General features: G+C 40.6%; 1 protein-coding gene across 2 annotated transcripts in view; it reads left to right on the top strand.

Moving 5' to 3' along the window:
• Positions 1-10,563, top strand: part of ELMOD1 (ELMO domain containing 1) — an 88,892-nt gene extending 78,329 nt beyond the window's left edge. For both annotated transcript variants that reach the window (XM_053670377.1, XM_053670378.1), the window contains exon 11: positions 9,222-10,563. In XM_053670377.1, the coding sequence (XP_053526352.1) occupies positions 9,222-9,394 (173 nt within the window). In that variant the 3' untranslated portion in view covers positions 9,395-10,563. The remainder of the gene's footprint in view (positions 1-9,221) is intronic.
• Positions 10,564-23,206: the final 12,643 nt, after the last annotated feature.

Below are 23,206 nucleotides of genomic sequence, written 5' to 3'. Positions count from 1 at the left end.
GGAAGTATTGCTTTAGTGGGCGATACTGATTTAGGTCTCCCCAGTAAAATTGTCCAGCAGTATCACTCTGCAGTCATGCTTGTAGTCACCAAGCCTTGCCTGTGTGCTCAGAGCTTCCCAGTCAGCTTTTAGTCCAACCAGCTTTTTATTCAGTCAAAAATATTTATAGACAGCCAGGGATTATCAGATGCCTGAGTGTGTTGGTTAAACATATATCCTCAAATTCTTTTACACTCCTCCCACTAAAAAGTAAGGTTTATTTGTTCCTCTCACTGCTTGATTCTGGGCTGACTGCTTGGTTAACCAGTAGAAGGTAGAAGAACTGACACTTATGACTACTGAAACTAGATCAGAAAAGACTTTTGCCTGCTTCTCTGGGACTGGGCTGCATTTGGAGGCATGGAGGCATGAGCCACTATAAAAGGGATCTGATTCCTCTTGTGAGGAAGTCCAGGACACAACGCGTGGAGCAGTCTGTGTAGGTGATCCGACTGACAGCGTCAGGTGGGGTCCCACCTGCTATCCAGCATCTGCCACAAGACATGTGAGTAAAGTGTCTCAGAATAGTGCCTGCCGTCTCGCTGTGAAGTCACCTCAGCCTTCAGGCCTTCCCAGTTAGACTCCAGACATCGTGGAAGATCCTCTCTGTTGCTCTTCCTGAATTCCTAACCCACTGAATTCATGAGTTTGTTAAAATGGCTGTTTTAAACCATTGGATTTTGAAATAATTTCTTAAGCAGCACTTGCAAACAGGAACAATAAGGAAAACTTCAAGCATGAGTGAGAGTGCAAAACAAGCAGGAATAAAGCCACTAGAAGGAAATAGAAAAAATACACGGAGAACAAAAGGCAAAAATCTGTATCATTACTATCTCCAAAGTGATAAGACATTATAACTATTAAACAAGAACAAGATACTATAGAAAGAACATTCCAAGAAAAAAAACACAGTTAGAAATTAAAAATCATGGGACTTCTGGTCCAGATGGTGGTGTAAGCAACCTTGGCTCACCTCCTCGCACAACCACATCAAAATTAACTAAATTGTAGAACAGCCATCACTCAGAACTGTCAGAAATTGAGTTCAATGGACATTTGGCAACTACAGAATTAAAGAAACCACATCTATCCAGACTGGTAGGAGGGTAGAGGTGGGGAACAGGTTGGTCCCATACCAATGTGTGGTAGATGAAAATTCAGGAGGGATATCTCAGGAGCAAGGAGTCCCAGCACCACATCAGGCCCCCCATCTTGGGGATTGAATGCCAGGAAGATAAGTCCCCACAACTTGAGCTGGTGGAAAAAACTTCTGAAACCCCAAGCAGTTCCTCTTAAAGAACCCGCATAAGGACTCACCTACTCAGACTCACTTCCTCTGAGCTCTAGCACCAGGGTAGCAGCTTGAAAGTCACCAGTAATATACAGGGAGAAACTCAAGTTTCTGGTACCGAGGCAAGCAGAAACCATTGTCCCTGTTCTGAACCCTCACCATACAGAGCCACAGAGCCAGCAAACTGGTGCCATACATGAAATTCTGTCAACCTGGCTAACACTGTTTGGCATATCTTTGAGATTCCCAAAGACTCAGCCCCACCCAACTTACCAGCCCAGCCAAGCTGCTGATCCAGGCTGCTAAGACCAAACAGGCTGGTCTTGGTTCATGCTCCACAGCTTCCTAAATCCTCACAAACAAGCAACAGCTGGCCTCAGTGAGTCCCAGGCATAGCACTAGCAGCAGCCAGCCTAGATTCACAGCTTGGCTTCACCTAGAAGTCTCCAAGACCAGCACAAGTAGCAGCCTTTTCAGATTGCTTTATATCTCAGGCACAGTGGCCCTGGGAAGAACACAGGTGGGGATTGACCTTGCCATGTACCACCCAGGAATCCCAGAGCCTTCCCACCCGATGGCAGCTACCAACCATGTCAGAGCACTACCACCCTGCTCCCACACAGCTGATCCTCCATGGAGGCCAAAGGTTGGTGGTCAGTGGTCACAGCCAATCCTTGCAGCTGACTGTCCTGGGGAAATCCATCCCATTGACCTATTAACAGCAATCAAGGCTCAACTACAAGAGGAAGGTGTACTCAGCCCACAAGAAGGGCACACCTTGAGTACCCAGCTTGGGTGATATGGGAGGCTGTGCCACTGGACCCTAGAGTCACCTACTATATTAGGCCACACTACCGAGACACAGAGTCAAAGCAGCTCTACCTAATACATAGAAACTAACACAGGGAAGCTGCCAAAACAAGGAGACAAAGACACGTGGCCCGAATGAAAGAACAAATTAAAATTCCAGAAAAAGAACTAAACAAAATGAAAATAAACAATCTATCAGATGCAGCATTCAAAACACTGGTAATAAGGATGCTCAAGGAACTTAATGAGGACTTGAAGAGCATTGAATAGATACAGTCAGAAACAAAGGATACATTAATTGAAATAAAGAACAATTTACAGGCAAACAACAATAGAGTGGATGAAGCCAAGAATCAAATCAATGACATGGAATATAAGGAAACTAAAAGCAACCAATCAGAACAAGAAAAAAAAAATGAGGATAGAATAAACAGCCTTTGGGACAACTTCAAGCCTCATAACATTTACATCATAGGGGTGCCAGAAGGAGGAAAAAAAGAGCAAAAAATTGGAAATCCATTTAAAAAATAATGAAGAAAACTTCCCTAATTTGGTGAAGGAAATAGATAATGCAAGTTCAGGAAGCACAGAATCCCAAACAAGATGGATGTAAAGAGGCCAACTCCAAGACACATCATAATTAAAATGCCAAAGGTAGAGATGAAGAGAGAATCTTAAAAGCAGCAACAGAAAAGTAGTTAGTCACCTACAGAAAGTTCTCTTAAGACTGTCAGCTGATTTCTCAAAAGAAACTTTGCAGGCTAGAAGAGATTGGCAAGAAGTATTCAAAGTCATGAAAGGCAGGGATCCATAGCCAAGATTGCTCTACCCAGCAAAGCTATCATTTAGAATCAAAGGGCAGATAAAAAGCTTCCCAGAGAAGAAAGAAACTAAAGGAGTTCATCACCAAACCATTGTTATATGAAATGTTAAAGGGACTTAACTTAAGAAAAAGAAGATCAATATATGAATAATAAAATGTCAATAAATACATGTCTGTCAACAATTGAATCTAAAAAACAAACTAAGCAAACAAAATGAACAGAGTCAGAATCATGGATACAGTGAGTGTTTTAATGGTTGCCAGATGGTGAAATGGGTGAAAAGGTGAGGGGATTAAGAAGTACAAATAGATGGTTACAGAAGTGCCATGGGGATGTAGGGTATAGTATAAGAAATGGAGCAGCCAAAGAACTTATACGCATGACCCATGGACATGAACAATGGTGGGGGGACTGCCTGAATGTAGGGCATGCTGGGGGGAGGGTGTGAGGGCAGAGAAATGAGGACAACTGTAATAGCATAATTAATAAAATATCATGACAAAGAAATAATTTAAAAAATTAAAACTCACATATCAGAAACGAAATCACCAGGGAGGATTAGAAAATAAAACTGAAAATATTCCTAGAATGTAATAGAACAGTATAAATGAAAAATAAAAAGGTTGAGCCCTAGCTGGTGTAGCTCAGTGGAGTGCCAGCCTGCAAACCAGTGGGTTGCCAGTTCAATTCCCAGTCAGGACACATGCCTGGGTCGCAGGCTGGATCTTTAGCTGAGCGCCTTTCAAGAGGCAACCACACATCGATGTTTCTCCTCCTGTCTGTCTCCCTCTGTTCCCCTCTGTCTAAAAATAAGTAAATAATATCTTTAAAAATAGAAAAATAGAAAAACAAGGGTTGAAAATTTTAAGGACCATTCTAAGAAGCCTTATAACCGAATAATAGAGGTGCCAGAAAAAGAGGAGTGAAGCTAAAGTATAGGAATCAAAGAAATAAAGAAATTTTTCAGAAGTAAAGGATGAGCTTTTACATTTAAACTAATAAGCACCAGCATAACAGATTAAAATAGTACCACGCCAAGATCAATACCATTGTAAAATTATGACACTGGAAAAAGATTATTCTAAAAAATCTTCAAAGCTATTATATAAAGAATTGAGAATCAAGACGACATGGGACTTTTTAACAGCAACATTGTATTCTATAAGACAGTGAAATAATCAATTTCTTCAAATATTTAAGAGACTGTTTTTTTAAACCTAAAGGAATATGATTTCCAATTTAGAATTCTGTACCCAGTCTAGCTTACCAGTATACCCAGTATAGGTATACTCCTATACCAATTACGTATAGGAGTATAATGAGGACATATTTTTAATGCAAGGTCTTAAAACATTTTACCCTCTTGTAACTTTATCAGGAAGGCCCTAAAGTATATTTCCACAAAGTAAAAATGTAATCCTAAAAGAAATGTATTAGGTCCAGAAAGCATAAAATGTCATAGAAGAGGAGTGAAGAGAATCTTCAGGATGAAGGTGAAGGGAAAGCCCAAGATGATATCTATGCAATAGTCTGAGAATAATAAATCCAGATCGTAGCAGGTCAGAAGTTTCTGGGAGAGTCTCTTTGAAGAATATGAAATTGACAGAATTAAATGACTTTTCCCAAGGCCTTCCCAGATTTTAGAAAGAGCAGAAACCCCCCTATAGACTGAGATGTAGGCAGAGGTACTCGGACCTTTGTAGTGAAAGAAGGCGGTGCTTCGAATTCACTGTTTCTCCTTCAGTTCTGCCTGTTTCTTCTGTGATGTACGTGCAATTACCTGTGTCCTTGCATATGTCTCTGCTGTCTCCTAACTGAATGCAGTGAAGCAAAACCAAGACACATTCAAGCAACAACAAATACTCTGCAGGCCTGGATTAGAAGGCCAAATTAGTATTCCAAACAGGTATTTTATCCAGGTGAAAGAATGTAAGAAGATAATAGCTCTATTAGTCTGTCTTTACAGTTATTCAGCAAACACTGCCCTGCCAAGGCAGTGCTCTACAAAGACTGCACTTAATCTAAAGCTCCACTGAACACACAGCTTCACTGACATGCAATAAGGTTAGGTGTAATGAGCAGAAGGAAAGTATAATAGCCAGAAGAGGAAAAAGAATTATTTTTCTTTGGCCTTCAAAAGAAGGAACTATTGAGTAGGAATAAGAACCAGAGGAAGAGAATAAACTGGAAAGCCAGCTGATGTCAGGTCCTGGCTCCCAGCCTCCAGCCATAACTGTTTAATTGTGCCCCATCCAAGTAGTTTTTAAGCCAAGCATCCTTCTCTATCAAATGAAGATATAACAGCATTACCTACTCCATAAAACTGTTTAGAGAATTAAGTAAGCGACTATAAACAATGGCCTGGCCTGTTCCCTCCCTCTACATCCCACACCATTTTGTTAGCTTCCTTCACTAATCAGTACTGATCTGGAATTGTCTACCTGGCTGCCTCTCTCCGAAAGACCGAGAATTAGGGAGCATAAAAATTCTATCTTGTTCTTGTATCTTTACATATTTGTTCATTGAAAGATGGGCCAATGACCAAATGACCAAACAGATTAATGAACATTCTGTAATGTTATATAAATGAGTGGAGGTTTATGATTATAATAATGTACCTTGAAAGCCATGCCACCATTTCTGAATTTGATTAAAATCATGTTATACAGTCTCTAATGATTTTCCTGATGGGTCAGACAGAGTCCCAGGAAATCAGTCTATAAGCTCTATAGCTTGACTTTTGTAGCCTGAAGGGGAAGGATCCTGAGAATGGAGTCAGATTATTAAGCACCCTCACCTCTACTCTTGCCTTCATCTGTCTTTAAAACTTTTCAAGGTGTTTTTCTGTATGTGTATTTTTGCATGTAAGGTAGGAAAATGGGGAAACCAAATGGATCTGCATTCTTCTAAAACTCTGTACTACACTAGATCATGTTTAGACTGAGTTGCCAGTTTACCTGCACATTGTGGAAGAATAGAAATTTTTATGTACATTGTGAAAAACAGAACCCTTCATTAAAAGGTAACTTTGCACAGTGCTTGTTTATTATTGCCGATAGGAGTAGAACTCATGAGATACTAATGAAATACCTTTATTTTAGAGAGAGAGGGGGGAAGGGAGGGAGACAGAGAGGGAGAGAAACATCCATGTGTAGTTGCCTCTTGAGTGCCCCCTACTGGGGACCTGGCCTGCAACCCAGGCATGTGGTGTGACTGGGAATCGAACAAGCAATCCTTTGATCCACAAGCTGATGCTCAGTCCACTGAGCCACCCCAGCCAGGGCTAATGAAATGCCTTCAATTCATCATGGATGATTTTAATTCATAATGTTGGAAACCTGACTCTATATATAACACAGATGTCTTTATTTGAGCTCAGAGGTCAAGTCAGGAAAATTATGTGTGTATTTTATATACCAAGGAAAGAAGAAATTATAAATGATCACAGATTTCATTTAGAAGCATAAAAGTCATATTTATTTTAAAAGCCAAGGGAACTTTGAAAAAGAGTGTTTTTTAGGCCAGTGGTTCTCACACTTGAGTGACATGAATGAGACTCATCTTACTGGACTGTGATGTCTGGTTGAATCTGGGAGGGTCTACATTTTTAAAAGGGACCCTCATACCATTCTTGGGATATCTTTAAGAACTCTCCCAGACCCTGAGATGGATGAATGATTGCATTGTTTGGGATAAACAAGGTACTGAGGTTAGAGGAAACAAGTTTCTGTTGGTGCACAGAAACAACGACCATGGTAAACAGACACCAACTTGTGGCATGTGAGAAATGGTAAGGAGAAATAAGGATGCTTAACCTGGAAAAGAAGTAAGCTTGGGGTATAAAGGGCACTTCAAATACTTGAATTGGAGACTGATGGGATTTGTTCCAAGAAATACAAGGCAACACAGTTTGGCTCCATGAGAAGAGCCTTTTAAGAATCAGGTTCTTGGGATACCACTCAGCCTTAAAAAAGAAGGAAATCTTACCCTTTGCAACAGCCTGGATGGACCTGGAGAACATTATGCTAAGTGAAATAACCCAGTCAGAGAAAGACAAATACTATATGATTTCACTCATACGTGGAATCTAATGAACAAAATAAACTAACAAAATAGAGACAGACGCATAGAGAACAGACTGACAGCTGTCAGAGGGCAGGGGGCATTGGGAGGCTGGGTGAAAAAGGTGAAGAGATTAAGAAAAAACTGAGACCATAGTATGGTGATTACCAGAGGGAAAGGGGGTTGGGGAGAGAGAGGTAGAAGAGGGTATAGAGCGGATAAGTGGTGACGGAAGGAGACTTGACTTGGGGTGCTGAACACACAGTACAGTGTACAGATGGTGTATTATAGAATTGTGCACCTGAAACCTATGTAATTTTATTAACCAATGTCACCCTGATAAATTTGAAAGAAAGAGAGAGAGAAACATCCATCCCAGAGGTCCTGTTTAGGGCCCACAGAGAGAGGTAATACACCTCGATGGAACTGGTAGATTTCAAATAAATTTACTCTCATCTGAACTTTTTTTCCGGAAAACAAATCTCTCAAATCCAATGGGAAAAAGAAAAAAAGAATCAGGTTCTCCATCCATGGAATAGACTACTGTTAGTGTTGCCACCAGAAGAGTTCAAGGCTGGATGACGCCTCGGCGAATCCAAGCATCGGGTGGAGGAGAGGTGCATGGATGGGAGAGGTCCTGGGGTCACCTCAGGACACCCCTGATCGGGGGTCTCCTCAGATGGTGTCAGGTTCTCATGACAGCGTCTTGTGCAGCCTGGAGGCATTTAGATGAGTGTTGGTGTGTGTCCCTGTCAGAGATGGTTATGTTAAATTAACACTAATTAACATAACATAGTAATGTGTGCAGAGGGGCCAAAGACAGTCCAATCCTAAAAGAAATGGAGCAGTCAAAACCCCCAAAAAACAATGTAAATTCACTTTCTCCTTCGTACCCTATCTCCTATAGTTGTGGAGAGACCATATACTTAAAGACATATGAAAACATCTAACGGTGTAATGAATGAGTAATCGGGTGAGTTTGTGAAAGTGGACCAACATCTGGCAGTGTGTATTGGGGCAAATGGGAGCAAAGGCCAATTCTAATTTTATATTATAGCAAGATATGAATAAAGATTTTTAAAATTCTGCTTATGAAACTGTTAAAGGTTTTCTTGTAAGTAGTTACCAGAAAAACAAAAGGTGTTTAATTTTATTATTTTTGTACTGTTGTTCAAGTATGTTTGTTCCAAAATTCTCTTCCCATGCCCCCTATCATCTCTGCTGCTCACTCCTTTCTCACAGAGGTGAAAAAGCCAGGATTCAAACCAGGTTTCTGGTTCCAGAGTCTTTGCTCCTACGTTCTACTGCCTTCTAATATTAACACAAAGAAAAGCTTGTGTGATGTTGAGCTTTCTTTTCTTAACTAGGGTTAGTTCCTCCGATAGTTTTTGTAATACATAGAGACATTTGACCTTGCAGTAGGCTTACTACATGCAGATATTATTACTGTCTTTTTAAAAAGCTGTTCACATATCCATTCTGAATGGGGTAGAGAGACAACACAGTGGAGAAACAGCACAATGAATAGATTCTCATATAGAACATGTAACATTTATTCCTAAATTTCCCAATGCAGATCATTCATAGATAACATTTATGAGACATAAAAGTATTTGAATATGAAATTATGCTTCCGAGCAAGGAAGTCTTATTAACAATTTCATGTAGTTTAATGACCAGCCTGTGTTGTTCAGAGTTGAATTACAATTTTTATTTTCTCATAATAGATTGTCAGAATGTATTTGTTTAATTTGTCAGAGTAATTTAAAACTTAAATATCAAGAGAAAAAAGGCTGAGTGGAGTAATTTTGAAAAATTAGACCATTATGTTAATGTAATCAAAAGGGAAGGATGAAGTGATCGCTGTCAGCCTTTCAGAATATGTTCCAGATGTGATTCATATTCAAGACATGCAGAATGGATTTGTATTCCCGCTTGAAAGGAGTGAGAGTAATTGCAGGACTAATTGCAAAAACCTTGCAAATTAGTAGCTCCTACTGCACTGGTTTCAAAGAAAAATTTTCGATGGTAGTATTTGAGTGAAATACTTTTATTTAAATACTCTGATTACTCCTTTGACCTCCACATGGGTGTTATTTGGTCTCACCTCTCTTTGAGCCATTCAGGGTGATTTTGAATGTGGTTAAGAATTGTTTTTCCCTCCTGCATTCTTACCACTGTTTTATCTCTACCAGGCTATTTGATGCACGAGTTTCATAAGTTCTGGATTGAAGAGGACCCCATAGACATAATGGAATTTAATCGCGTGCGGGAGAAATTTCGCAAGAGGATCGTAAAACAGCTGCAGAACCCAGACATGGCGTTATGCCCACACTTCGCTGCCTCAGAAGGTTTAATCAACATGTAGTCACCCATGCTGATTTTAATGGATACCCCAGAACACTGCCTCATTGTCGTGTTAGGTCTCTGCTTTGTCCCCACTCCCACACTGAATGCACACAGTGATTGTATGCATGCCTTTTAGTACAGTATTTTCATCTTTTGATCATACTTACCAGATCCCCAGATGCTCCTCTTTCTGAATACCCATCAGCCAGTGACTGCCCATGTTGTGGCATTATGCAGTGTTATATCCTGCCTTGACACCAGGTATGGAGAGAGTTTCTATTTTTTTAGATTGTTTTCCTCCCTCTCATAATTCAGCATTGAAGAACTGTATTTATGTAGCTGTATTTTGTATGTAAGAGATTTATCTGAATTTTATTCTGTGGAAGCCTTTTAATTTATTGATATGTTTCATGACCACTGCTGCTAGCTTTTCAAGCCAGGTTCTTGCTTGGGACTCATTCCAATAATGTATAAGACTTAAAATAATACAGACAGACACAGACACATGATAAGCCAAACCATTCCTGCAAACATAGCTGCGCCTCACGGAAATGTAACAAGGCTTACAAGGAGCAAATTTAGATAGGTGTTCTTTTGTTTGTTTGAATTATATTGTAACTTACCCCCAAGTCTGTCACAGTCATTGAGATATCAAATTATTTTGTTCCCATAATTTCACAGGCTTGGGTGCCTAAATATGCCCATGATGTTTAAAGCCTCAGAGAAGTATGCATACGTACTTCAAAAGCTGCGAAAGGACTTTCACTGCCTGCCTCTTGCTAACACGGTTGTACCTGGGCACTGTTCTGATCCAGGCATCTTTGCTTGGGGAACTTGAGTGCTGACTGGTTTGTTTTCTCTGTCAAGAGGCAATATTAAAAAACAATTTGTAAGAAAATATATTGCAAGAGAGAAATCTCTGCTATGTCATTCTGCAATATTTCTTGGAAATAATGACCTTGTCTTGTATTGATAGAAGAAGTAAATTGCTTGGAAGAGGGAAAAGACCAAATCATTCCAAAACTGCTGAAAATCATTTAAAAAACCATGATTTGTTTGGAATTATGATTGTAGTCTGGTGAATAGTATTTACCATGGCATTTCATACCCATGGTATTTTATACCTTCTATCAATTTTAGTATTATTAGATATTTGTGTAATCACTTGCTTATTTAAATGAATTTGAGTACTGCCTGTCAGTTATATGAATAAATTACATGTCATTCTACTGTTAATGTGTAGTGGATTCCATTTTAATATCTTAGTGCTAATACAGCTTCTGAATATGCAAATATGTGAGTGGGTAGACTATCAAAGACAGACAACCTAGGGCTGAATATAAATCATGCCATCATTCAGAGCAATCGGGAATAAATTAGATTGTGTCCTGTCTGAGAAACTTCTTTTATCTAACTGATCTTGAGGCCTGGTGCTGCTTTAATGAAAGAATAATATGCACCTTTTTCTTTGTAGCTTCCTGTAAAGACTGGTTTGTCTGCTGCTAGACAACTGCCAAAGAAAACAATCTGCCTGTCATTTCCTTGTCCGTTCTAGCTCCTCTGGGATTTGCTTTCGTTTCCCTCTCGGCTCTGTACCAGGCAGCAGCATTTTGCATCCCATTCATTATAGCCCTTTGCCCCTCCCCAGAATGGGGAAGGGAAGGGGTTGGTTCTCGCATGCTGTGCACCATGAGTAATGACAAGAATGTCTATTCCGTTCTGGAGGAGGTGAGAACTTGTGAACCAGGTAAATGGCCTGTCTTGGGAACCCTGAATTTCACTGCAGTTGTTACTGCCACAGAGGAGAGCATTATTCCACGTGCAGTCCAGCCTTTGTCAGCCACATGAGCACGCGTTGTCTCTTTCTATCTGCTGTGATCCTTCATCACTGACACAGCCTGACAGTGTGTAGCGTTTATACCAGCACATGCCTTTCCTTTTCATGTAGACAGAGTTGGCAGTAACAGCACTGGGAGTTTTCCCTTCCAGGTCCTTGGATGATTTCTCTCTGTTGTATCTGATCATGGCTGCACAGTTTTAGGATTAAAAAAAAAAACTCTGCCAGTTCCTTCTAGTTCAGAGTATTATTCGATTTTCTATTTGCACCTCTTTATGGAAGATGCATTCTAACTAGTAACATGAAGTGAGATGAGAAAAAGAAAAGGAGGTTTAAAAAGCATTAAAAATGTGTGATGTGTTTCCCTTGAGCATTCTTAGGTTGCTTTTATGTATTCCATCAAACCACAGTTGACCACTTAAAATGTAAGTGATATAGCAAGCCTCTTCCAAGTTTTTCAAAACACTACTTGCTACCACAAAAACAGATTCTCGTTCACACACATTCCAGTTCACACTACAGGAAAAAAACTCACCGAAGCACCATTTCTGAAAATTATGACTTCAATCTGACTTTTCTTCTTACAATCTTGTTATTGTATTGAAAAATATCATTTGTCTGATAACCCACCATCTTTTCTATTTGAAAAGAAGCTTAAATATGAGGTGGGCAAAAGCAGGTTTACAGTTGTAATACAAATAATACAATAAGTAATATATAATAACACAAGAATAAACTTTGTTTTGCATACTCACAACTGTAAACCTGCTTTTGTACACCCCTGTATATGCCAATTGCAAATGCTAGGATGCTCTTTCAATGTATCTTTCAGATCGGAACACTTGAGAGAGGAAGAGGATGTTATTAAAATTTCTTTAGGACAGCAGGGTAAACTGGGACAGTTTGAGGAAACTGAGATGTTAGGTGATTAAGAGAGACCTAGAGACTTAAGTAGGGATAATCTACCCACAATTCAGTTAGACAAACACAACGCAATTTCTTCACTTTCTAACCTCTGCAGGAGAAGTACGTACACCATAGGGAGAGAGACATTGTGATAACCAGAATACTACCCAAAATCTTTTCTTAATATTTTGTTGTATTTTTCCATTCCATTTAGCCCTCTTACGCCTCCCTCCCCCTGAAATCACCATACTGTTGTCCATGTCCTTGAGTCCTTTCTCCTTTTTGCTCAGTCCCTCCAGCCCCTACACTCCCTCCCACACACACACCCATAGCTATCATCTTCCTCTCTATCTATGAGTCTGTCTCTATTTTGCTTGTTCAGTTTACTCATTAGATCCCCCATATGAGTGACATCATATGGTATTTATCTTTCTCTGACTGGCTTATTTCACTTAGCATAGTGTTTTCCAGATCTAGCCACACTGTTGCAAAGGGTTTTATGGCCAAGTAGTATTCCACTGTGTAAATGTCCCATAGTTGTTTTATCCACTCATCTACTGATTGATACTTGGTGTGCTTCCATATGTTGGTGATTGTGAATAATGCTGCAGTGAACTTAGGGGTGCTTATGTTCTTTCAAGTCAGTGTTTTGTATTTCTTCAGACATATTCTCAAAGGTGGGATCACTGAATCAAAAGGGAGATCCATTTTTAATTTTTTGAGGTATCTCTATACTGCTTTCCACAGTGGCTGTACCAGTCTGCATTCCCACCAACAGGACACAAGGTTCCCCTTTCCCACATCCTCACCAGCACTTGTTTGTTGACTTATTAATGATGGCCATTCTGACATGTGTGAGGTGATATCTCACTGTGGTTTTAATTTTCATTTCTCTGACAATTATTGATGTTGAGCATCTTTTCATATGTCTGTGAGCCCTCTGTATGTCCTCTTCAGAAAAGTTTTTATTGAGGTCCTTTGCCCATTTTTTAATTGGATTGTTTGTTTGATTGTTTGTTTTTAGTTTTGTAAATTCTGTATAAATTTTTTATATTAACCCCTTATCAGATATATTAGCAAATATTCTCCCATTCCATGGGTTGTATTTTTATTCTGTTGATGATTTCCTTCACTGTGCAAAATTTTTTAGTCTTATGTAGTCCCATTTGTTTATTTTTGTAGCTGTTGTTTCCCTGGCCTGGAGAGATATATCTGATAAAATACTGCTACAAGCAATGGCTGAGATTTTACTGCCTATGTTTTTTTCTAGGATTTTTATAGTTTCAAGTCTAACATTTAAGTCTTTAATCCACTTTTAATTTATTCTTGTATGTGGTATATGAAGGTAGTCTAGTTTCATTGTATTTTCCCAATACCATTTATTGAGTAATTTTAGCCCATTGTATGTGCTTGCTTCCTCTGTCAAATATTAATTGACTGTAAAGATGTGGTATTATTTCTGGGTTCTCCAGTTTGTTCCTTTGACCTGTGTGTCTGCTTTTATGCCAGTACCATTCTGTTTTGATGACTATGGACTTACATGACAGTTTGATACCAGGTACTGTGTTTCCTCCACCTTTGTTCTTCTTTCTCAGGTTCTCTGTTGCTATGCAGGGCCTTTTGTGGTTCCATATATATTTTTGGATTATTTTTTCTAGTTCCCTGAAATACGTCATGGGAATCTTGATAGGAATCACATTGAACCTACAGATTTCTTTGGGTAGCATGGACATTTTGATGATGTTAATTTCTTCTGCTTCTGCACAGGTATGTGCTTCTGCTTGTTTATATCTTCCGTTTCTTTCTTCAGTGTCTTATAATTTTCTTTTACTTCTTGGTTAGATTTATTCCTAGGTATTTTATCCTTCTTGAAGCAATTTTGAGTGGCATTTTTTTCATAATTTCCCTTTCTGTTCATTATTAGCATATAAAAATGCAACTGATTTCTGGATATTAATTTTGTGTCCTACTACTTTGATGAATTCATTTATCACTTCTGGTAAGTTCTTGGTGAAATCTTTGAGGTTCTTTATGTAAGGAATCATGTCTTATGCAAATAAAGATGGTTTTACTTCTTTCCAACTGCCTTTTATTTCTTCTCCTTGTCTGATTGCTGTAGACTTCCAGTACTATATTGAATAAGAGTGGTGAAAGTGGACATCCCTGTCTTCTTCCTGATCTTAAGGGAGTGCTTGTAGTTTTTGCCCGTTGAGTATGATGATGGCAGTTGGTTTGTTATATATGGCTTTTATTATGTTCCCTTTAGCTGAGAGTTTTTAATCATAAATGGGTGCTAGATTTTATCAGATGCTTTTTCTACATCTTTTGGTATGATCATGTGGCTTTTATCCTTCATTTTGTTTATGTGGTGCATCACATTTTATTGATTTTCAAATGTTGTACCAACTTTGAATTCCCAGAATAAATCCCACTTGATCTTGTGTATGATCTTTTTGATGTATTGCTGTATTTGGTTTGCAGATATTTTGTTGAGAAGTTTCGCATCTATGTTCATCAGGGATTTTGGCCTATAATTTTCTTTTTTGTGTGTGTCTGTATCTAGTTTTGGAATTAGAAAAACACTAGACTTATAAAATGGGCTTGGGAGTCTTCTCTCCTCCTGAATATTTTGGAATCTTTGAAAAGGAAAGGTGTTAGTTCTTCTTGGATTGTTTGATAAAATTTTCCTATGAAGCCATCCAGGCCGGAGCTTTTGTTGGAAGTTTTATTTATTACTGCATCAATTTCACTAGGTGTAATCTGTCTACTCAGGTTCTCTGATTCTTCCTGGTTTAGTTTTGGAAGATTGTATGATTTTAGGAATTTATCCACTTCATCCAGGTTGTCCAGTTTGTTGGCATATAGTTGATCATAATAGTTTCTTACAATCCTTTATATTTCTTTGATATAAGTTGTTATTTCTCCTCTTTAATTTCTTATTTTATTTTTGGGGGGGTGTCCCCTCTCTTTTTCTCTTGATAAGTCTGGGTAAAGGTTTTTCAATCTTGATTATTTTTTCTAAGACCCAGCTCTTGGATTCATCAACCTTTTGTATAATTTTTAGATTCTATTTTGTTTTTTTCTGCTCTGATCTTTATTATTTCCTTCTTTCCACTCACTTTGGGCTTTGTTTATTCTTTTTTAAGTTCCTTTAAGTGCAAAGGTAGATTGCTTATTTGACCTTTTCCTTGTTTATTGAGATAGGCCTATAATGTTATGAATTTCCTTCTTAGGATTGCTTTCCTTGTGTCCCACAGATTTTGGATTGTTGTGTCCACATTTTCATTTGTTTCAAAGTACTTTTTGATTTCTTCCTTGATCTCATTGTTGGCCCATTCATTGTTTAATAACATGTTATTTAGCTTCCATGTCTTTGTGTATTTTTCAGTGTTTTTGTGGCTGACTTCTAGTTTCGTAGCACTGTGGTCAGAGAAGATGCTTGATATGATTTTAGTCTTCTTAAATCTATTGAGACTTGTTTTTTGTCCTAACATGTGGTCTATCCTAGAAAATGTTCCATGTACACTTGAAAAATATGTATATTCTCCTGCTTTGGGGTGAAATGCTCTGAAGACATCAGTTAAATCCATCTGATCTAGTGTGTTGTTTAAGGCCACTGTCTCCTTGTTGATTTTCTTCCTGGAAGATCTCTCCGTTGAAGCCAGTCAGGTGTCAAAATACCCAATTCTGACTGTATTTCTGTCAGTCTCTCCCTTATATTCATCAAGATTTGCTTTATATGTTTAGGTGCTCCTGTGTTGGGTACGTAAATGTTTACTAGAGTTATAGCCTCTTGTTGGATTGTTCCCTTTATCATTATGTAGTGTCCTTCTATGTCTCTTATTATGGTTTTAAAGTCTATTTTTTGGATATAAGAATTGCTACCCAAGCCTTTTTTGTCCTTTCCATTCGCATGAAATATCTTTTTCCATCCCTTTATTTTTAGTCTGTGTTTATCTTTCAATCTGAGGTGGCAGCATAGATACGGGTTTTGTTTTCCTACCTATTCAGCTACCCTGTGTCTTTTGGTTGGAGCATTTAAGCCATTTACATTTGAGCTCATTATTGATAGATATGTATTTTGCCATTTTATTTTTAAACTATTTTCCTTTTTTTTCTTCTTCTTAAAGCAAGTCTTTTAACATTTGTTGCAGTACTGGTTTTGTGGTGACAAACTCCTTTAGCTTTTTCTTGTCTGAGAAGCCCCTTATTTCTCCTTCAGTTTTAAATGATAGCCTTGCTGAGTAAAGTAGCCTTGGTTGTAGGTCATTGCTTTTCATCACCTTGAATGGATTATGCTACTTCCTCCAGGCCTGAAATGTTTCTGTTGAGTAATCAGGTGCCAGTCTAACTGGAGCTCCCTTGTAGGTAGCTACCTGCTTTTCTCTTGCAGCTTTTAGGATTCTTTCCTTGTCTTTAAACTTTGTCATTTTAATTATGATGTATCTTGGTGCAAGCCTCTTTGGGTCCATCTTGTTTGGGACTCTCTGAGCTTCTTGGATTTGTGTGTCTTTTTCCTTCAGCAGACTAGGGAAGTTTTTGGTCATTTCTTCAGATAGGTTCTCAGTACCTGCCCACTCTCTCCTGGTATCCCATTATGTAGATGTTGTTACACTTCATGGTGTCCCAGAGATTTCTTAAGCTCGCGTCATTTTTTTAAACTATTTTTTCATTTTGCTGCTGTGCTTGGGTGTTTTTTTCTATCTTGCCTTCCAAATTGCTGATTCAATCATCTGCTTCATCTAACCTATTGTTTATTCTTTCCAGTGTATTATTTATTTCAGGTATTGCATTCTTGATTTCTGACTGGACTTTTTTTTACTGTTCCTGTGTCTTTTTTCAGGCTGTTGAGTATCCTTATAATCATTACTCTAAACTCTTTATCTGATCAGTTGCTCCCCTTTATTTCATTTAGTTCTTCTTCTGGACAATTCTTTCATTTGGGGCTTGTTTCTTTGTCTTCCAATTTTGGCTCTTCTTTGTGTTTGTTACTATGTATTAGGTAGATCTTCAAAGACTGTGCTTCTGACTTATGTCAGATGTTGCCTGTGACTGGCCCTGGGCAACCTGTTTGAAGCTATTAATGATCCACAGCTTGTGGCTCCCTCTGCTGGGCCTTGGTGTGTGCAGAAAGAACCAGGTTGTGCACGCAAGGGTGGCTTTTACCATACTGGGCCTGGGGGAAGGTCCACTAAAGTGTTAGAGCTCCCAGAGATCTGCCTTTGCCCAAAGGCTTTGTTTTGGGCTTTGTCTCTGAAACAGCCTCCAGCTCTACTCCTTAACAGCCAGGCTTAAGCTCCACAAGGTGGGCAAAGAGTGTTTCCTGTGGGCAGGGCTGTTGCTGATGCCATTTGGAGAGGAGTGCTTTCTACGTGAGAATGATGGCTTCTGCAGTGTGGGGAATGACTCAGCACAGGGATTCTGGTGGTTGGCCCTTCAGCTCTCTCCCCAGAGCCACCAACCCCAGACCTTATACATGCATCTCTAGTCCACTCTTACCTTCCTCTGCCAGAGCCCAGAATAAGTGGCAACAAACAAAGAGTTTATACACTGGCCCTTTAAGAGGCTCTCTGCATCTCTAGTCTTCTGTGTGTGATAGACAGAAACCCTACTGTTGTTCACAACCTGATGTTGTTTAGGTTCCTTCCCTAGTACTGGTGCTGTAGGCTGAGGGTCCCAGTTTGGGGTTCAGACCCCACATTTCACAGGGGGATCTCCCCAGCAGTTGAAAGATCCCACTAGAATTAAGTTGCTGCCCATGGGAGCCTGCCTCCCCTCTTCTCGCTGGCTTATGAGAAACCTCAAGGTGATGGTCATAAAGAGCCTGTTTGGAGCTCTTCTCAGGCCAGAAGCTTTAGGGCATTTCAGTGGAAGGAGAAATATGTTGGACTTTGGACATGTGAACTCTCAGTAAAACATCCCTTTCATGGTTGAGGTTCTCGTGCCGCATTGGCCTGGCTGAGCCTCCAGGGAGCTGCTTCTCACAGACACACCAACAGGCAGGATGCCATCCATGGACGAGCCTGGATGCTCCACAGGAACCCCAGATAAGTGGTTAGAGTGGGGGTTGGGACAGGGTTACAGAAAATAAAATATTGACCTGGTACCTTTCTGTTATTTTATCCCTTATGTATTTAATCTCTGACATGGTCTGTTTAAGGAGACAGGCCACAACAGAAAAGTTTGTGGCAACTGAAACAATGTGCCAAAGAGAAGAGAAAGCTAAAATTAAACCTGAAAAACCACAGCCAAACCCCCTCTGTCATAAAAGGTGAGTCAAGGCAGATTCCTTCGGGATTGCCACCTACCATACAAGGCCCTGGATGAATTCCACAGCATCACAAGGCACAGGTTTGGGAGTAGACTTTACTAGGGAAGTTTCTAAAGCAAGGATCAGCAAGAGAAAAGAAGGTGTGAATGCTTGCCCCTGTCCCAAGGCACGCCAGGGCCTGTGTGCTGGGCTACACACACAGTAGGTCTGATTTCGGGGGAGAGCCCCGGCCCACTGTTGTTCTCCCTTCTTCTAGGGCAAGCCTGAAAGAAAGCTTAGCAGAAGGGTGATGGTCCGATGGGCCCACTCTGGAGCCCGGCAGTCTGGCTCTGGCTGCCTGCTGGTTGGAAGCCGTGTGGGAGCTTTCACTGCCCTGCCCCTGCAGATTTGGGGTCTGGGGGATGTTGTCATGGGGGTGGAAGTGTCTGGTGCTCCGGGCAGCCGAGCTTGGATGTAACCCTTCCTCCGCTGGGAGAGAGATGAGCCTTCAGATACAGCTGGCTTACGCCAGCAGCCCAGAGAAAGCTTGTGAGTTATTTTTTGACAAATCTCCTATCACACCCATACACTTACATTTTAGAGGTAGTGGCTTTTCTGTGCCGAGTGTGTAGCAATCACAGAGGAATAGGCACATCAATCGCCTCAAGCTACATGATGCAAAGATAACTTTTGGTCAGGTTTTTACTGCTTCTTTGGAGTATGGCAGGACGAGGCCAGCAGCCCGATGGCGTATGTTCCAGGGTCCGTGCTGCTAGCGCACCTGAGTCAGTGACTCGACTTCTCCAGCTTTGCTTTGATCATCCATGATGGAAGAATAACAATGACAGCTCCTCTTCAGAGGATTATTGTAAGCGTAAAAATCAGATTAGCAATCATTAATAAAAGCACTTAGGAAACTCCACAATATGAGATAAACACATATTTGATTATGATTTTTTTAATTCATTTGGTGTTTGGCTATGATCTTACTCTAATAGAAAAGTCAGCTACAAAATTCATCCTTGTAGCTCATGTCCCTCATCAATTTAATTCAACAAATATTTCTTGAGAATTACTTTTGTGCCAGTCATCATGCCAAGTCTGGGGATGAAATGGGGAAGAAGACAGGGTCCTTTAGTCCTGGGCCTCATCGTGTGAATCCGCCCTGCTGCTCTGCGTCCGGGCTTTGTGTACTGACGCTGCTAGAAATGAACCACTGCAGCCCCCACCGCAGACCTGCCGAAGGAGAATCTCCGTGTCATCACTCTCTCCAGGTGATTCATGGGCACGTGACGGTCTGAGAAGCAGTGCTCTGCAGGGTACTGATCGGGTCCCTCTCCACTGAAGCTTGATAAGGTTTAGCCTCAGCTGTCAACAGTATAGAAATAAATCAAGCATTCCTTTATTTGCCCTCAACTTACTTTGTCAGTAGAATTTGACTCTGTAGCCATTTCTAGCATGTTCTGTTGTCATCCACCCAGAGGGGCAAACAGAAATTGCAGGGCTATTATGGACTGGATGTTTGTGACACCCCAAATCACACATTGAAATCCTACCCCCTAATCTGCTTGTCATTAGAAGGTGAGGCCATTGAGGGTGATCAGGTGGCGATGGCAGAGCCCTCGGGAAGGGATTTAGAGTCCTTACAAGGAAAAGACACAAGAGACGACCCAGGTCTCTACTATACAACCCTGTGCTATATCCCACCAGTTCAGGCCTTAAGTTCTATATTTTTCAGAAAAGAATCTAAAAGCAAATATACCAAAATGGTTACCTTGGGGTAGCAGAATTATGTTGTTTTTATTTTATACATACCTGTATTTCTAGATTTTCTCCCATGAGGATGCATGACATCTGCTGCATAATCTGAAGAAAATAATAAATGCTTTTATTTAAACAGTAAAATAACACCCTATGAGACGGAAAGAACGGCCTGGGGAGTCTACATTCACAGGTGTTCTTCGGCAGGAAAGAGGAGCCTGTCTTGAATAATCAGGCCTGGTCACCTCTAGGAGTGAGAGCCAGCCCTAGTGGACGTCCCAATAAAGGTCTTGTCAGATAGCGGCTCTCTGGGCCAGTGCTGGCCGTGACCCTCCTTTTGGCCATTACCTGAGAGTTTCTCATCATCTCACTGGTCCTCAGAAACCAGTAGCTTTGTTGGTTTTTCTTTTTCAAAAATTCATATCAGTAATAACTTCAGGCACTGAAGCAGAAATTCCAGAAGGCACATCCTCTGCCAACACTTCGCAACTCTGAATAACGGCACCATGAATATTTATGTCTCATCATCACTGCTGCAAGGAATGACAGTTCCAGCACAAGTGGCCACATTCATCTCCTCCTCACTGCTCCGCCCTGAATGTGCCGTTTTTGTTTCCTCCAACTCAGCAGCTGCACACACCCTGCAGTGGGTTTGCTTATGGTCCTGTTACTAAGGTGGAATACCCCTCAAAAACATGTTTTTTCCTTTCATATGCAATAGGGGGCTAGAGAACCGTGCATTCACTCACCCACTCACCAGCACATGTTCACTGAGAACCTGCTGTCCGTGTGCTGCTGCCAGGATACAAAGAAGAATAAGACCTGCTCCCTGCCTGCAAGTCTCGTCAGGGGGTAGACACAGAAACAGTCTACCTCCTGACAGCGAGGAGAGTTTGATGGTTGGCACTAAGTCTCAGGTGCTGTGGGAGATGCCACTAACAAACCACAAGAACGAAGGTGAAAAGAGTTCGGTCTGGGGAGAGCATCACAAGCAGGTCAGCGGTGCCAGAGAGCAGTGGACCGGGGATAAGAATGGCCACAAAGGCTTTATTAAAGAGCTGGGACTTGAGAAGTCAAAAGTAGGACAGCGGGATTATTGGGAGACTGGTGGTGCAGGCCAGGTAACAAACACATTTGGAGGGACCAAATTAAAGTTGTGGGGGTGGGTATTTGAAGAGAAAACAGACTCAAACTATTTCCCATATTAGGTGCGAAGGGATCGGTACCTGATTACAGGAGGAAGAGAGTATGTGTCTGGAAAAGTTGGGATGGGCGTATCAGAGCATGGGAGTAGCAGAAGAAGGCACCAGTAAATCAAAACATTTCTATTTTATGGAAACTTTATCAATTTAAAATATGAAATCTTCCCATCCAGGTTCTTGTTGTTTCTCTTCACATAGTCAAATCTTTTTCTGGCCCCTCAGTAACATTTTGTTATTTCCTTCATATGGGTCTCACTTATTTCTTACTAAGTTTATACTTAGAGGTTTGTTTCCTATTTCCCTATTTACTATAAATTGGGGGTTTTTTTTACATGATATTTTCTCATTGGTTGCATCAGTTAAGTTTTATTTTGTTGCAAATGGCAGAAAACCTAACTCAAGCTGTCATAAACAAATAGTAGTATATATTGAGTGCTTATTATTACTAGATGTTGATCTAAGTTCTTCATATGAATTAATCTTTTAATTCATTTAAAAGCTGTATTGGCTCATGTAAATGAAAAAATGAGTCATGTATCTGGCTTCAGCTGCAGCTGGATCCAGCAACTCAGAAATCATCAGTGGGATCGAGTCTGTCTGCATCTCTGGGCTCCACCGTGGCCGTGACTGAAACAGCCCCCACACTGTATACTTTTAGATTCAGGACCTAACAAGGGGCTTAGCGGGGATCCTGCTTCAAAAAAAACCTAGATACTGAGTCTTTAACTAGCTCAAGTGTGTACGTGCGCCCATCACTGTTAGTAGGGTGAGTGGTGTTTGATTCACTAAACAGGGTCGTGTACCTCTCTCCACAAACTGCATATAGAGGGAACGGGAGGAGTCACTCACGCCCAGAGAAATCGGGTGTTCTTGCAGGGAGGAGAAATGGACACAGAGGCAGGGTAGCAAAGAGCAGCTAGTGTTTCCTCCATTGGTTACTATTCTGTCGATCACCATTATTACCTTGGATTAAAACTACACACACGCCCCTATATATTTGCATACATGTTGAATATATAAATATACATATATTTATATATGTAACAACCAACCAAAATGGATGGTTTCCATGTTACTTTAACTTGGATGTCGTCCTACATTGATTCCACTCGGAGCCCAAATTTCCTTATTTCCCTGAATCTGAGCTGTCTGCCCTCCCTGTTGACACTGGGCCTGGCCTTGGGCCTTGCTTCTGCCAGTGAGAAAATATCAGACTTGACACAAGCAGAGGTTTGCAAACCTTTGAGTTGCCTCCTCCTCACTTTCCACTTCGCCCCATCAGAACAACAAGCTTTGGCAAGCCTGCTGGACGATCGGGAGAAAAGTCCAGTTGTCCCAGGTAAGCTGTCCCAGACCAGCCGGCCCAAGCGATCAGCCCGCTAACAGCAGATCCATGAACGAGCCCAGCCAAGATCTGCCAGATCAGCAAAACAATCCAGACATGGATTCATGAGAAATAATAAATGGCTGTTTTAAGCCAGTAGGTTTTTTGGTGGTTTATGATTTAGCAATAGGTATCTGAGACTAAATCAAGGTTCCTGGACCCAATTTCAGTATGGGTGGGTGTGCACCCAACACCGATGAACAATTCTTGGACACTTAATTTCAACACTACCCAGAGACAGCATCAGATTCCACAGATTAGGGTTCAGTCCCACAAGACTGCCCCCCTCAAACACACACACACACACACACTTCAGATGCCAGCTGCGAACCCAGGGTGCCTGTGTTTCTGACCATCTGGCTATAAATCAGAGGTTCCCACAGGCTTCTTCTCGGGTTTGATTAATTTGCTAGAAAGACTCACAAAGTCTTCTGAGAAACATGTTGCTCACTAGATCACTGGTTTATTGTTAAAGTATATAACTCAAGAAC

This window comes from Artibeus jamaicensis, unplaced genomic scaffold (assembly GCF_021234435.1).
Source record: "Artibeus jamaicensis isolate MK-2021 breed Jamaican fruit bat unplaced genomic scaffold, CSHL_Jam_final contig_585, whole genome shotgun sequence".
In the NCBI taxonomy this organism is placed as follows: Eukaryota; Metazoa; Chordata; class Mammalia; order Chiroptera; family Phyllostomidae; genus Artibeus; species Artibeus jamaicensis.
The sequence above is the reverse complement of the archived record's forward strand: the minus strand, read 5'-3'. Positions and strand labels throughout refer to the sequence as shown.